A 15,741-nucleotide genomic window follows, 5' to 3' on the forward strand; every position below is an offset into this window, starting at 1 on the left:
GCCCAGCAAATTAAATTCTTTATTTGCCCGATGAATATGATTTCATGATTCCCTTTTGAAAGGACTAATAATCTGAAAAATCAGAATAAGTGTGTAACTGACGTCCATGTTTATTAATGGCCTAAAGAAAACAATTTCCTGTTGTTTTACATTCTCAGATTTATGAGGTAACAGCTTCTGTTGGCTTATGGGGAGCTCCTAGCACTAACCCAGGGCTGTGGCATAGCTCTTTGGGGTAGGTTTTCAACTGCATGTGGCCTAGATTTTTCTCTGGTCTCCTAACCTCTGGGTTTCTTTTCCTAATTCCTGATTCCTGCCACTTGAACGCTCTGATCCTGGCTCTAGCTGGCCTCCTCAGACACATGCCCCTTGTTCTGTTTCACTGTATCTGGTCATCCTGGATCTCACTCCTGGCCTTCCCAAGACCAGTGCTACTGCTTTGTCCCTTGTAATTGGGCCTGTCAGCTTGACCTTGGGCTTCCCGCTTCAGGGCCAACCGGAGGCCCTCCCTTAGTGTTTCCCCTGGCCTCTTGACATACAAATCTGAGCATATGGTCTATTTTTAAAGCCTCTTTTTTCACGAACTTCGGGTTTTGAGAAAACTCTCATTCAGGAGTCCCAGTACATGAAAGGTTTCTGAGATAATGAAAATTAAAGTTAAAAGTAGTGTGTAAATGTAAGGTAGCATAATAATAAGAGATACTCTCTCAAAGCTCTTGGTGGTATATGAGGTGTATAACTCGGAGAATTTAATGCAATCATTGTTATCCCATCTTGTCATAGAATAAGGTGACGATTATCAAATATTTATAGGACTAAACTGTTTAAGCTCTTCATATTTCAATCCTTTATGAATACCTAACATTTATGAATAGCACTTTAGTTAGTTGACAACTTGAGGTCATGCTGGTGTACCAGAGGCATAGACAGGTAAACTCTACCTTTGTGTCATACAGGAAAGTATAAACCTACCACCAAAAATGTGTCTGTTGGCAACTTCCCAGTTTCCCTTAAAAGAATCTAAAATAATGTCTTTTTTTTTTAGAACATTTATTCATTGCCATCTTCCCAGCAAAGACTTAATGGGTCCTTACTCTGTACCAGGCACTGTTCCAGATGCAGAAGTCAAACCCATCAAACCAACCACAGTTCTTCCTCTTCCAAAGCATACACTCAAATAGGAATCAAACCCTTAGGATGAAATTCAAGCAAATGAGCACAAAAGTCCTATTTTATCCCTTCCAGAATTTGCAGTAGTATATTTGTTTATTACTGGGGTTATAAATTATCCTAATTGTTCACAGGTTGGCCCTACTAAAACTGAATACATGATTTTGGTGAGTGTATACATGACATTGGGACAGGAGTAGACATAGGCAGAAGTGTGAAAATCTTTAGCTTTCATCAATTCCTTGAATGAACCTATGACCTACTCCCCCACCCTCCAAATTAAGAACCCCTGCTAAACTGTGAACTCCCTAAGTGGAGGCAACAAATATGCATTTTCATTATTTTTTCCTAATTCTTTAAAAGACATATGATTACATAAAGCAAAAATAACACCATATTGCTAGGTTTATAAGTATATCGGTGTAATATATAAAGTAGCATTAGATCGGGGTGATGTTAAGTGGGACTGTATTCTTGCAAGTTTCCTATAATTTACTTGAAATAATTCAGTATTAACTCTAAGCACATGTGGTAAGTTAAAGATGAATATTGTAATCCCTAGAGCAAACACATGAAAAAAATGCAGTGAGGTATTGCTAAAAACAAAACAAAACCCAGTAAACAAATTAAAATGAAATACTAAAACTAGTGGCTTGACCCAAAAGAAAATAGGAAAGGAGGAACAAAGAATAAAAAAACTGATGAGAGAAATGGAAACCAAATAGCAAAATCCACCTATGAAAAAGTAAGCCCATTAAGTCTGAAGAGTTAAACACTCTAATCAAAAGGTGGAGATTGTCAATGTGGAATTAAAAGCAAGAAACTGCTATATGCTGTCTATAAACACACTTTAAACACAGACACACACAAAAAGTTGAAAGGCAAAAAATAAAGAAACATCATAGAAACAGAAAGCTGAAATGGCCACATTAATATCAGACAAAATAGATTTCTGTATGAGTAATCCTAAAACAAAGAGGAATACTCTGTTATGATGAAAGGGTCAATTATAAGTGTGTGCGTGCCTAATAACAGTTTCTGACTACATACAAGAAGTTAAAAGGGAACTAAAGGGAGAAGTGGACAAGTTCACAATCATGGTTGAGACTTTGAAACTAAAAACCAAAAATTTTAAATTTTTTACTTAATTCAAATTTCACGGTTCTATTTTGATCAATTATTTTCGTGTATAACAACATTCTGTCTTAAGCAAAACCAATACAATACAGCCCCATTTTCTGTTTTCCTTCCTACCCAGATCTTTAGAAAAGAAATGTCTAATTCCTTGCCTCCAATCCATTATATGTTTTTGCCATAATTACTTCCTTTCTCTTTCTTTGTTAAAAAAAAATTATACACACACAGAGATAGTGCTTTTTTTGTTTCCCCTATCTTGCTGTAGAAAAAAACCATGCTCCATGGTTCTGTACTTACTACATAAGTTTCTGCCCATAAATAGTATATGCTATTCTCTTATGTTTGAGAATCTTGTAAAAAGATGGATATAGTGTATGATACATTTAAAAATACCTTAACACATGTATACCAAGGTAATTTTAGCGGCTGTTTAGTGTTCCCTTGGATGAATGAGCCAGCCCTTAGCCATTACTGTCCTGGGGACACTTTGTTTCCATTTCCTAGCTGTTACATACAGCACTGCAGTTGAATATTCCCAAAAGCATGGCTTCAGCTCTGCTTAGGTATTGTCGAATGGCTCTCTCCTGAGAGCTTGTACCACTTTACTTTCCCTCAGGACTGTGAGGGTTCTCCGTTCTCATCCTTACCAAAACTTGATCCCACATTTTTCCATTTTTTTAATTACTATATTTAGTATTGCATTTCCCTAAAAACAAGTGAAAATAAACACCTTTTCATGTGTTTGTTGTCCTTTTGAATTTCCTCTTCTGAAATTGCCTTTTTACCTGCGTTTTAAGTTGGGTTGCTTGTCTTTCTGTGATAAATTTATAGTTTCCTTATGTATTTTGAATACTACCTTTGTTGACTGCAAGAATTCTAAGGACCTTCTCTAGGCTCTTACTTGTCCTTTGACTTCACTTACAGTAATTTTTGGCATACTTGGTAGCTTTTAAATTGTAAAGTAAATGTATGTTTTCTTTTAAAGTTTGTGCTTTCTGGTCCTTATTTAAAAATCCTTCCCAGCTCAGTGTCAAAAAGATGTGCCTTCTGTATTTTGTGCAGAAAGATTTCAAGTTCAGTGAATTATTTATTTCCTTAATCTGTTGGGAGATTACACATGGTGTTGGGAAGAGGGGGTTGTGTTCTGTCTTTATTCTGACGCAGAGCTCCCTCTGATTTACCATTTCCGCTGTGCACCATGTGCCCTCGTCCTCCAGAGCCTCTTCCTATGCGCTTGTTCTTCAGGTCGATTTGAGTAGCTCTACATAAAGACCACACTATTTTAATTACTCAAACTTTATATCATATCCTGAAATCTGATAAGCCTTATGATGTTACTTTAAAATTACTTCGGCTATTCTGGATCCTTTATTTTTTTATTTAAAATTTTTTTATTATATATATATATATATAGCACACCCAAGTTTTCATAAGCTATAAATGTCATGAAACCAAACAAGTCACCATAAAGTGAACACACCCATAAAACGCCACGCAGGGCAGAGTACTGCCAGCCTCTTCGCGCCCCTCCCTCCCCGACTACTCTCCCAGGACAGACTGTCGTCACCCTCATGCTTCGCTCCGTTTTCCCACTTGATTTAGATGATAGATAGATAGATAGATAGATAGATAGATAGATAGATCAGATCAATCCACTTACAAAAATGGAATCATACAATGTATGCATTTTTGGTCTGGCTTCTTTCTCCCAACATTATGTTTTTAAAACTTAAACTTTAAATATTCCAAATGCATTTCAGAGTTGCCATTTAAGTTCCAACAACAACAAAAAAAAGCTGTTAAGATTTTATTTTGAATTATATTGAATTTGTATCTTAATTTGGCGAAAATTTGTAAATTAATAGTTTCGCATCTTCCCATTCATGGATGTGATGCCTTTATTACTAGGATTTTTTTTTAATGTGCTTTTTTTTATAGTTTTAAAATTTTCTTTTTAAAAGTTTGCTCTTCTGCAGATATTTAATTGCTTTTCTTTTCTAGGAGGTCTGTTTTATCTCTGGTAACTTTTAAGGGCTTCTTTCTTTGTTTCACTACAGTGCATCTAGATATAAAACTTCATTTTTTTTAAAAAAAAGATTATTTATTTATTTATTTGACAGAGAGAGACAGCCAGCGAGAGAGGGAACACAAGCAGGGGGAATGGGAGAGGAAGAAGCAGGCTCTTAGTGGAGGAGCCCGATGTGGGGCTCGAACCCAGAACGCTGGAATCACGCCCTGAGCTGAAGGCAGACGCTTAACCACTGCGCCACCCAGGCGCCCCTAAACTTCATTTTGTTATCCTTCTTGGGACTCTTGCATTTTCAGTCTGGGATTTGTATTCTTTATTAATTCTGGAAAACTCTTATCTCTTGAAATACAGTCCCGTTGTCTCCATAATCCCTCCTTTGTCTTCTTCTGGAAGCTCTATGAGACCTACACTGAGGACCTCTTTTCTCTGCGTGGAATCTCACCGGCAGAGCCCCAGGCCTCACCTGGAAGGACATTTCAGGGGTGTCTTTGATTCACACCCTGCAGAGCTTTACCGTCTCCCTGTGGAGGGGAGACGGTGGGTATGGGCTACGCTGGGCGTGGGCAGGAATTGGGGTTGCTTCCTACGGAGGTAACTAGTGTTCCACATCACTCCTGCCTTCCACAGACCCTGGTGCCTAATCCCTGAGCCTGTCTGAGCTCTTGGGGACCTTGCCAGCACTTGGATTTACCTTTCTTCCCCTGCGCCAAGTAATTTCTAATTACTCAGCGTGTTTTCCATTTTGTTAGTGTGGTTCAGGATTACAGATGCTTTCTAGTTTCATTGAATGTGGAATTTGTTTCTCTTTTCATTTTCTTTGTTCTTCTGTTCCGTTTTTGAGAGAAGTGGCATAGAAATGATTTGAAGCCAGAACTCCTCTACATTCACTCTTTCCTCTGCTCCAGTCTGTCTTTCGCTCCTGCCACTGCACCGAAACTGTTCTCATAAGGTCATCAGAGGCCTCCATGTTGACAGATCTGGTGGTCATTTTCCTCTCTGGCCTGGTTGAACACAGAGCTGCATGGTTCACATTGGCTGTTCCCAGCCTGAGACACTGTTCTGTGCTCTTCGCTGATGCTAAGCCTTTTCCTCCTGTCCCTGGCAGCGCTGCCAGATGACTTCACTGGCTTCTCCCAATCCGTCCACACACAGAATATTGCTGGGTTGAATCGTAAGTTCTCTTCTCCCTTCTGTTGTTCATCCTGCGCCCTTGCTGTTATCTAGTCCCATTGCTTTCACTGCCATCAGTGCCTCTGGCCCCCAGATCCTTACCTCTGCTAAGTTTTCCCTAGAGTTGCAGTTCTCTATGTCTGCCCACTGGGTATCCCACTAAGATCTCTACTAGATGCTCCCGGGCCCACCGCTGCATCTCATTTGCTGTTTGCACTGCCTGAAATGTTCTTCCCAAGTCTTCAAATCGCTGGCGTCCCATGATCCTGAGGAGCTTTGCTCAAATGTCACTTCCTCCAAAGCTTCCCTGACTCCTGACCTACAAACGGTCCCTGTTCCAGGCCACTTTATTTTGTTTCCTTCCCAGAGCTTACCTGGAATTGTTTTATGTGTTTGCTCATTCACTCCGTATTCTCCAAACTGACCACTGTTACCTCTACAAGAGTAGGGCCTTGTTGATCCTGTCTTCCACTGTCCTTTAGCTGTCTGCAACAGTGCTTGGGGTATACTGGGTGCTCAACAAATTCTTACCTAATTAATTGATTTAAATTTTATTAAAACATTAAAGTGTACTTTTCTCCTGTTAGCACATTGTCAAATATGTTCTAATTTGGTATGAATAATTTATCCAAAGAATCAAATTCACAAAATTAAAGATTTTTTTTTTTTACAAAGGAATAGCCATACTCATTTTAACCTAGAAAACCAGTCTTTAGATATCTGTTACCATATAAATTACCTTAAAGATGAAAAATATGTGTGTTTGTGAATAGAATTGTAAATTACTGTTGGCAAGGATTTTAAAACTAGAAAAATCAATACTTGAAAAATGTATTAGAACACTAAATTATAGACTGTCTTTATTTTCTGATAAATTTATTATATAGCTGGATTGCATTATTGGCCATTAAAGTTGTTTTCTGCCAGTATCTCTTGCTGATGGCCATCTGCCAATAAGTAACCACAGAGTTAGTACAGCGTGAAAGTGTTTTTATAATCAGATCTTGTATGGCTTTTTTTTGTTAAAGAAAATATTGTTTTTTAAATATTTTGCCAGTTCTTTGAGTGCGAAGTGGTTAGAATTTTGCTGTCTCTTCTAGCTTTATAAAAACAAATTTGTTTACTGAGTAAATGAAATTTTTGTTGCTTTGTACTGCTTAGTACCGTGCATCTTGGTAGGAGTTTGGGTTTTCACCCAGCATTGCTAAAATTAAGGAAAATGCCATCTAAAGTATTTTGTGGTTCTTGATTTCTGCGTTAACATGTTCTTGAACGTGGTTACGGTGAAACAGTCCCGTTGGACTTCTTCTTGCAGGCATCAGGCATCTGCTACAACAGCAAACTGTTCCGACTTCACCAGGTGCTCTGCGTTCCCATATGGATGGCAAAGTTCTTTTCTTGGACACTTGAGCCCATCTTCTCGTCTCCAGAACCCACCGCCGAAGCCAGGATTGGGATGGGGGCCACAGTCGACATCCAGAGACAGCAAAGGATGGAGCTGCTTGACCGGCAGCTGATGCTCTCTCAGTTTGCACAAGTGAGACGACAGAGACAGCAGGTAAGCAACAGAATAGTAATTCAAAATGCAGAAACACTCATGGCCTCAGCACACTTGGCCACCATGGCTGTCCGTGTGGCCGAGAGTGCGTTTTACTCCTGTGCATTGCAGTGTGGATAATTTGACGTTTCCAGATAGGATGTAGGTCTCTGATAGTGGCTTTTCTTCGTTTTTTTTTTAAAGTAAAAAAAATTTGCCACTGAAAGACTGGTCAAACTGGACATTCTTGTTCTACTTCTATTAGATAAACATTATTTCTTAGAGAAACACCAACCTAGTTAACAAGATGTGATATTTATCTGTTCTTATAATCTTGTAAAAGCCACAGTGTCTTCCTGTTAAAATGCTTATTATCATGTGCTCTGGAGTGAAGAGCAGATGTAAAACTTCTCGATTTTCCTTGGTTGAAATGGAGAAAATAAGAAGGTAAGAAAGTTTCAGGGGAATAGCCAGTGAATCAAATGCTGTTTTCTTAGCCTTGTCATCAATATCAGGAAATATTGTACATTTATCTATAAAAACTGCTGTATTCAAACACTCCAATAGCACACTTGTCTTTCAAGGTCACTGTATGTCAGCCAGAACCTTCTGCCTGACCCTGCTCTGGCACTACACGGTCCAGCACACTGGGCTTTTCATTTCTTTATCTTCTCTACCCTCTGCGGTATGTGAGACGAAACTGTTCTCTCGTGCCATCTCCCCATCTCCTGCCTTCACTGGGTGTGAGGATTAGGTCTGTAGGCCTCACGGTGGTCTGGAGAAGTGAAATCAGGTGTGGCATCCCAGGTGTCCCACTGGAGATGTGGGTCTCACAGTTTCTATCTGCAGTGGAAGAAGGGGTCCCTTATTAATGGCTGAGTCTACAGGTGACAGAAGCATAGGTTGTTCCCTACAGATGTATTTGAACTTGAGATGACTCTGGAACGTACAACTAAGATACCTGTGAATATAGTGAATGTGGAGGACAGACCTCTCTCTCAGGTCAGAACTAGAGGTGTAGATCATGGAGTTAACTTTATAGGGTTGACTAGGTGCTAAGTGAGTTCTTTAAGAGAATTACATCCAAGATGAACATAAGCTATAGACGAAGCCTTGTATGTAGCAAGAGGAGGAGCTGAATTCTTCAAGGAAGGAGAAGGAAGAATGAAAAGTATAAGAACTCAGAATGACCAGTGTCCAAACAGTAAAGTTGTGGTGAGTATAAATATTTTCCAGGTAGAATGGGCAGAGCTATGAGGGAGAGAAAGAAATAGGGTATGATGCTGAGCTTTCTGGCTTAGATAATGGGATAGATTGATGACAGCACCATTTCACCAGTATCAAAAGAGCAGATCTGGGAGGAAAATATTGACTGAGGTGCCTTCGGAATACGTGGGACTCCCCATTAGATAGCTGTGGATTGCATGCTTGTGAGCAAGGCAGAGAAGTTGTATCACTCAGCTTGGCATCCGCAGGCACGTTCGCATGCATGAAATTTCTCAGGGAACACTGTCGGGATCAGCATCTCGCAGGGGAGTGGAGGTGAAGGACACAGGGAGGCTGAACAACAGTTATGAAGAGGGTCTGAGCCAGTCTGACAGCTGTGGAGCTGAGGAGAGCCCTTCCAGATTGCACCACTTTTGGCCAAGGGCGGAAACTTGAAACTCCACCAGCCAGTCATTGGGTGCAGATTGCCGTTCTCGGGCCGACTGGCTGACTGTCCTTAGATGCACCCCATCCACAGAGGGGGTGTCCTTGGAGAACAGTCAGCTTCCAGCAGCCCCCCTCAGCAGGAAGATGGAGCACTTTAGTCCTGGGGAGTTTGAAGATCTGGGCAGCAGGCCAAAGCAGCCCTCATGCCGCTTGCATCTTCTTGGTTATGTAAGTTCTTGGAGCAACTCCTCCAAGACTCCGGTGACACTCTTTTCCCAGGAGAAACCTCTAAGAGGAAGGTTAGCAGGACATACTTGATCCCCTTCTGCTCAAGCTGGTCTCCAGGCCACACTGGTCATCTCCCTCTTCTACTTTCCATTCCACCATTGGCTGGAAGACACATGTGGTGAAGTGACACAGAGCCTCATCCCTGTGAGGTCTGAGCCCCCCAGTCACCGTGCCTCTCAGGCTGTCTGCTGCCCTTGTCCATTTACTGTAAAACCCGGGGCTTGTGAGTACCAGGAGATGCCCTAGTGCCACACATGTTTTTCCCTCCTACTTTTTGTCCCCCTAGCTGTACCTTTTCCTGAGGATTACGGCTACTTAATCCTGCCATGATAACAATTTCTTTCCTGGCCTGCTGCTCTTTTGGCACGAGACCCCAAAATGACTGGGCAACAGTTGTAACTTAAAATGTAATGGCCTTCTTACTTTGTCCCCAAGGGAAGTGTTACCCTCCTCAGAGGCGAGCTCTCTAAACCCATGGACTCTAGTTTCAGGGACAGGAAGCCCAGATTCCCAAGTGGATCACTGGGTGAGAGGGTCATTAGGGCCACTTCCCCTCCTACCTCTTATTTCCAAGACCTTTGTGTTCTCCCTGCTGGGGACACAGCTCCCAGATAATGGTTGTTGATTTAGGGTTTGTACTGCATGCTGGAGCCACAGTGCCATCCTTGCGGGGGATCCACTCCAAACTGGCATTTCTCTTGCTCATTCATCTGGCTGTCTCATTGGTCTGGCGAGCGGGCAGCCCCTGGGTTGTGTGATAGGTGAGAGGGTCGGTGCATCCCTGTGCACTGTTGTAAGTGACCTCGTGATCTGATGGGATGTTAGCTGGAACCCTGGTCAGTAGACCAAACTTCTGTAAACCCACAGATGGTGGTGCTGGCTGACAGAAGAGGCAGCAGACCTAGAACCAGAAGGTATGTCAGTTCCAGTGAAGGTGAACTGCTGCCCTTGTAGTCAGCTCAGGCTGCCACAGCAGAGTATCAGACTAGGTGGTCTGAACAACAGGAAATTCTTTTCTTACTGTCCTGGAGACTAGAAGTCCAAGATCAAGGTGCCAGCAGGGTTGGTTTTTGGAGAGGACTCTCCCTGGCTTGCAGATGACACCCTTCTCATTCTGTCCTCACACGGCCCTTTCCCAGAGTGTGCGTGCTCTTGGTGTCTCTTCTTATAAGGACACCAGGCTTCTTGGATTAGGGTCCCACCCTTATGATCTCGTTTAACCTTAATTACCTCCTTAAAGGCCCCATCTCCAAAGCTAGTCACATTGGGGGTAGGGACTTCAACCTGTGAATTTGGGGGTGGGCAGCTTTCAGTTCCTAACACTGTCCCTTCCAGAGTGAAAAGGGTGCGGCATAGTCTGTCTTGCGCTGACTGTTGCTTCTCTTTGAGGGATGGTGGTGTGTGAGGGCTCAGCATTGGTCCCTGTTACTGTCAGTAGCTAGTCCAGCCCAAAGAGTGGGGCCCATGCAGAGCCTCCATCCCTGCCATCATGGCCACTCTGTTGCTGTGCCAGCACTGGGGTGGCTGGTGATAGAGGCTGGCTGATGTCAGTTGGCTGAGTCATTCTGTCTCCCTCTTCTGCAGTAGATGTTTCTGGTAGATAAGCATTCCAATATAGTGCTCAAGTCTTGTTTCATTGTATTCCTTTATATTTCTTTTGCCTTGTGCTGTCATAGTTCACCTCCCCACCTGGCAGCAGCTTAGTGCGCTCTGTCACCCACTCACCTGTGGTCCTCACTTGGCTCTGGGGTCACAGTCGGTTGTTATTTGACACTCTCTGAACGAGGCTGGTGGGTACTCTTTGGGCACAAGAGAAGTGAAAAACATGTCTTTTCTCCTAATGATGCTGCAGTCAACTTCAGGGAGCTCGGGCAGATATACTTGAATTAGATAACATCCTGGAACAACGAAACGTTGGCATGAGCACCCAGGGCATAAGATAGCCAAGAAGAGCGCTGTCAGTGTGGCCTGATACTGTGTGGTTTCAGGGCCTAGGAGGACAGGCAGGATTGGGTGGGCTGAGATGAGGCAGATTATCCCCAAGCAGAGGACCAGCAGGAGTGGTGCAGGCCTCGAGGTGATAAAGAGGCCCGGAAAGGAAGACCTTGAGGAGGATTCCACACACACCCCCGCCCCGCCCCAGCTGAAGCAGGGCCGGGTGCAAGTGAGAGCCGGGGAAATTGTGCTGAACCTGTAATAGAGGGAGGAGTGTTTAAACCTGACAGCACATTTGGGTTTTGACATAGGAGGCTGTGAAATGTGATTTAGCTGGTAGTAAAGGCAGGACAGTGTTCTAGAAAAATCTGTCACATTGCAGTGTGTACAGTGGAAGGGCAAAAGGAGAGAGCAGGGAGGAGGAGTCAGATAGATGATCTTTAAATCCAGCTCTCAGCTGCGTGAGCGCTGTGGCCAGGATCAGGGCATTGTCCTTATTGAGCACCTCTCCACTCGCTCCCTGTTGTTTCTCAAGGCTGTGTCATCCTAGCAGGTGACCCCCAGTCCCTGCCGTTCACCCCACCGTCAGCTCCAGCAGCCAGATCTGGATTACGGACTGGACTCCCTCTCTCCTGGGCTCCAGACCCAAACATCCCCCGCCTACCGGACATCTGCACCTGCACGCTCTATGGGCACATGAAGTCTTCCATTTCTTTGCTAAACTGGCTTCTTCTCCTCACTCCCTCCCTGAATGAAGAGCACCATCACCTGCCCAAAGAGCCAAGCCAGAACGTCTTGGCTTTACCTGGCGAGTAGAAAGCCACCATCGCTGCCATCCCCTGTCCCCGTCCCACTGCCTTAGCTGATCATCACTTAGCGCCTGGAGTAATGCCACAACTCTGTCTCCCCTCCCGGCCCCACGAGTCATCCCCCAGAGTGATCTCTTTGACGGCACAAATCTGACTGTTTCACTCCACCACACTTCTTCAGAAGCCCTTCGTGGCTTTCAAGGTAGTTAACACTCATTACCCGGAGCCCTTCCTGCGTCTCAGCCATGTGTCTTCGCCCGGCCCCACGCGCAGCCTTCGGCTAAGCTCGCTCAGCTAGTTGGAGTGTATCAGCGCCCCAGTGTTTCTCACCTCTTGCCCTCGCTTCTGCCCCGTGCTCTGCCTGCAACAGACTTCCCCACCCCCAGCACACATAGGGTTTGCTTGCCTAATTCCTGTTCACTCTTCAGTGTTCCTTTCAAATATCGCCTCCTCTGGGAAGCCTGTTGCAGCCTCCCGGCCGCCTTGATCCTCTCCGTACTCCCACAGCCCCTGGGGTCTCTTTCACGGTGCTCACCACGATCAGGCGCCTCACCCCGATTTACTTCCCTGTCTCCACCAGTAGTGTGAATCGGGGTGGGTGGAGACTTTTTTCTTTGTATCTCCAGTATGTGAATAATGCTTGGCACAGGATAGGAACTCACATATTTGGGGAATTAATGATTAAATATATGAACAATAAATATTTACAGAACTAATGTACTGAGGCCATCTGAATACAGGTGAATAGTCAGGCCTGGGTGACCATTACAAATACCTCCTCTGGGAGGACAAGTATGAAGCAAACCATTAAAAATGCCCTGAGACCCACGTTTCCAGAGCACAAAGAGGAGGAAGGAAGCAGTTCCAGGGAGGTAAGGAGAAAACCGTAAAGTTCAGCAGCCAGGGAGAACAGAATGTTTGAGGGAGAGTGGGTGTTCAGATTCAGGTCCCACCCCCCCCCAAATTAAAAGCCAAGCAGAGATCTTAAGGAGGAAAAGACCACTAGACTCAGCAAGAATCAGTTCACTTTTGCAAGGGGTCTCTGTGGGGATGCCACATGGAGGAGCTGCACGTGGACTGTAAGCGGGGACACACGCATCACTTCTGTTCTGAGCAACTGGCGCCATTCCAGGACCCGCTACGTTCCTTAGAGTTAACCGTGAGGCTGTACTCCCGCAGACATTTTTAGAAGCTCCGCGGTGTATACAGATTCCATGGCTCTGAAGGACCGTGAACAGTGGGACGACTGTAGACCTTGCTTCCTCTAGCTCGAGATCAGAGCACCGACAGGGTCAGCGTGCAGCGTCCTGAGGTTCATCAGGCACTGTAATGTGATCTTTCTGGACACGGCCTTGGGACTTACTGCCAAAAAGCCCCTGGACGATTGTCTCAAGGACTCATAGTGACGATCACTGAGTTTACCGCAGGGTAAGGCCCCAGTCCTTCCTTCTGGTTCTCCTCGCCCTGCATGCCCGTGGCCCTCCCACTCCTCCGGGCATTCATGTGGGGCAGGGCGTTAGCTGCGCGATGGCTCCGCGCCTCTCCCCCAACAGAGTCGCTGGCTGCATGGCTGGGCCCAGCTCAGTCATCTGGGTACTTGCAGCTGCACACCATTTTTCCACTCGGGGCCATTACATAACTTTTCACAGGTTTGTGCTTTATTCATTCATCGAATAGTATGTGAGCTCTTGAAGGCCAGGAGCTGTGTGTTTTACTTATTTTTGTCTCTTTTGGTCCTATTGAGGGACCAAGGACACTGCTCTGGCCCTCAAGAGATTTGCAGCCCACTAGGGGAGGAGAGACGAGTCAGTAGCAGGTGCTGGGTCCCTGCTGGAGTTCATGTGCAGCAAAACCAGAGTCCTAATCCCCCTCTGTGGCTGAGGGGGACCTTGAAGATGCCAGCATTCAGGTAGGTGTTTCAGGCCTAGGGAGCCTTGGGAGAAAACGCAGAGGGGCTCAAAACAGCTGTGGGAGCGACAAGTAATTGCCTTTGCCTGAGCTCAGGTTTCCCAGAGGAAGGGGCCGGGGAGAGTGCAGAGGCCCGGACAGAGCCGGTCTTCAGCCACATGAAGAGTTGTTTTTCCTTTTGTTCTGCAAGCTGTCACGAGTCAGGCCTTGTAAGCAGGAGAGCAGGTTAGGTTTGTTTTTAAGAAGGATTATTTTGGCGGTAATCTGAGTGATGAGTGGAAAAGGTGACCCTGGAGGAAGAGGACCAGTGGGGGAGGTGATGGGGATTCCGTGTTTTCAGGATATTTGTGGTGGCGAGACAGCACTCCTTCACGGAATGACAGTAAATGGCCACAGTCAAGCGTTGCAGAGTGTCTGTGCGTTCAAACCTCCAGGGCGGCCACTGAAATTCCCCACAGTCATGAACATTTGAATGGGGTTGCTGCGTGCATCTCCACAGCTTCTCGGCTTGTAGGGGTCTCTCTGCCAGTCATGGTGGAAGAAAGCCAGGTGCTCACAATAGAAAAGCAGCAGAATGTAAATGAAGGAGCAAGGAATTTGCAGTTAAGGGATCAACCCTGGGCTGACAGGAGATCTGTACACAATCTACCTAATAGTGTTGTCATGAGGATAAAAGAATTTATGCAGAATTACTTTATACACCAGAATAACCTGTCAGGTATTAGTTATGATCTCATTGCACATCAGTGTTCTGGTTCTCGGGATGTTTGAGAGGGGGTTCTGATATAGGAGCTGACCTGATAGTTACTCCTCTTAAAAACTTGTAACCTTTAGAAGAAGGGTCAGTAGGCTGTGCCTGTGGGCCAAACCCAAAGCTCGGAACGGTTTTGCATTTCTGGTGGTTCTGTGAGTACCTACAGAGGATCTTCAGTTTTGCCTCTTGGTCTTCAGCGCCTCAAACATTCACTGTCTGACCTTTGATAAAAAGAACTTTGCCAGCCCGCTGCTCTAGAAGATTATGTAGCCAGCAGCTTTCTAAGCGAAGCTTTACCAAGAAGTCTTAATTCTCTCTGGGTTCCAATCATCTGTTAGTTGTGTGTCCGCCATTTTCTTTGTTGGCGGATGATGTTAATGCCATTATATGCCACAATGCAGACTTGGTGATTGAACTTTCCAGAGGGTACTTCTGGAAAAATCTCCATTTCCCTTGGAAGCAAAGTTTAGGTGAAGCCCATTGTGGAGGCACCATGCTCGGTGTAAGCCAAGTGGGAGTTTTGTCAGGAACGCGATGGAGGCTGTTGGGGCTAATTTCTTGATTGCCTCTTCACTTCTTTGGGCTTCCCAGTGCTTCCTGGGTGATTATCACCTCTGTTTTCAGTAATAAGCCATCTGTTTGGCCCACAAGGAAAGAAGATGTTGCTGCCCACAGCAGCTCACCATTATTCATAGGTGCATTTCAGTTATTTTTGCAGTGTTCAGTTGAACTGAGCTAGCTGTATTCTCTCACCCTCTTAGTTACACTTTGTGGCTGTGAAAATTGTTTCTCTATCTACCCCAGCAACAGTTGTCAGGTAACACCTAACATATACATTATTATGAGTCATATCTGCCTTGCAAATCATGAGTGTTCCTATCATTAATCAAGTATTTTGAATTTAATAAAATATTTTTAGTTTATTAAAAGTGCTCTCAAGTTCTCCATGTTTTTAAGTTTTTTAATAACTTTATTAAGATAGAATTCACATACCTTACAATTTATCTCTTTAAAGTATACAAGTATTCAGTGATTTTTAATATATGGACAGAGTTGTACAACCATCAGCACATTCAATTTCAGACCATTTTTATTACCCCAAAAAGAAACTGCGCCCTGCAGCGCTCACTCCTCAATCTCCCCATACCCCTAGCCCTAGGCAGTCGCTAATGTGTTCTCTCTAGATTTGCCTGTTCTGGACTGTTCTTATAATGGAAGCATACACTGTCTGGTCCTTTGTGGCCCACTTATCCATGTTGCAGTATGCATCATTATTCCTTGATGTGTTTAAACAGCAGGACCCACCTAGTAGACCTTTGTGCTAGCATGTGCTATCCCATCGAATGAGTTT

At 44.4% G+C, this 15,741-nt stretch overlaps 1 protein-coding gene across 1 annotated transcript in view; it reads left to right on the forward strand.

The window, feature by feature from the left end:
• UBAC2 (UBA domain containing 2) overlaps positions 1–15,741 on the forward strand; it is a 208,435-nt gene that overhangs the window by 160,134 nt on the left and 32,560 nt on the right. Inside the window, exon 7 of the mRNA XM_011219272.3 lies at positions 6,822–7,064. Within this exon, the coding sequence (XP_011217574.2) occupies positions 6,822–7,064 (243 nt within the window). The remainder of the gene's footprint in view (positions 1–6,821; positions 7,065–15,741) is intronic.

This window comes from Ailuropoda melanoleuca, chromosome 7 (genome assembly GCF_002007445.2).
Source record: "Ailuropoda melanoleuca isolate Jingjing chromosome 7, ASM200744v2, whole genome shotgun sequence".
Lineage (NCBI taxonomy): Eukaryota > Metazoa > Chordata > Mammalia > Carnivora > Ursidae > Ailuropoda > Ailuropoda melanoleuca.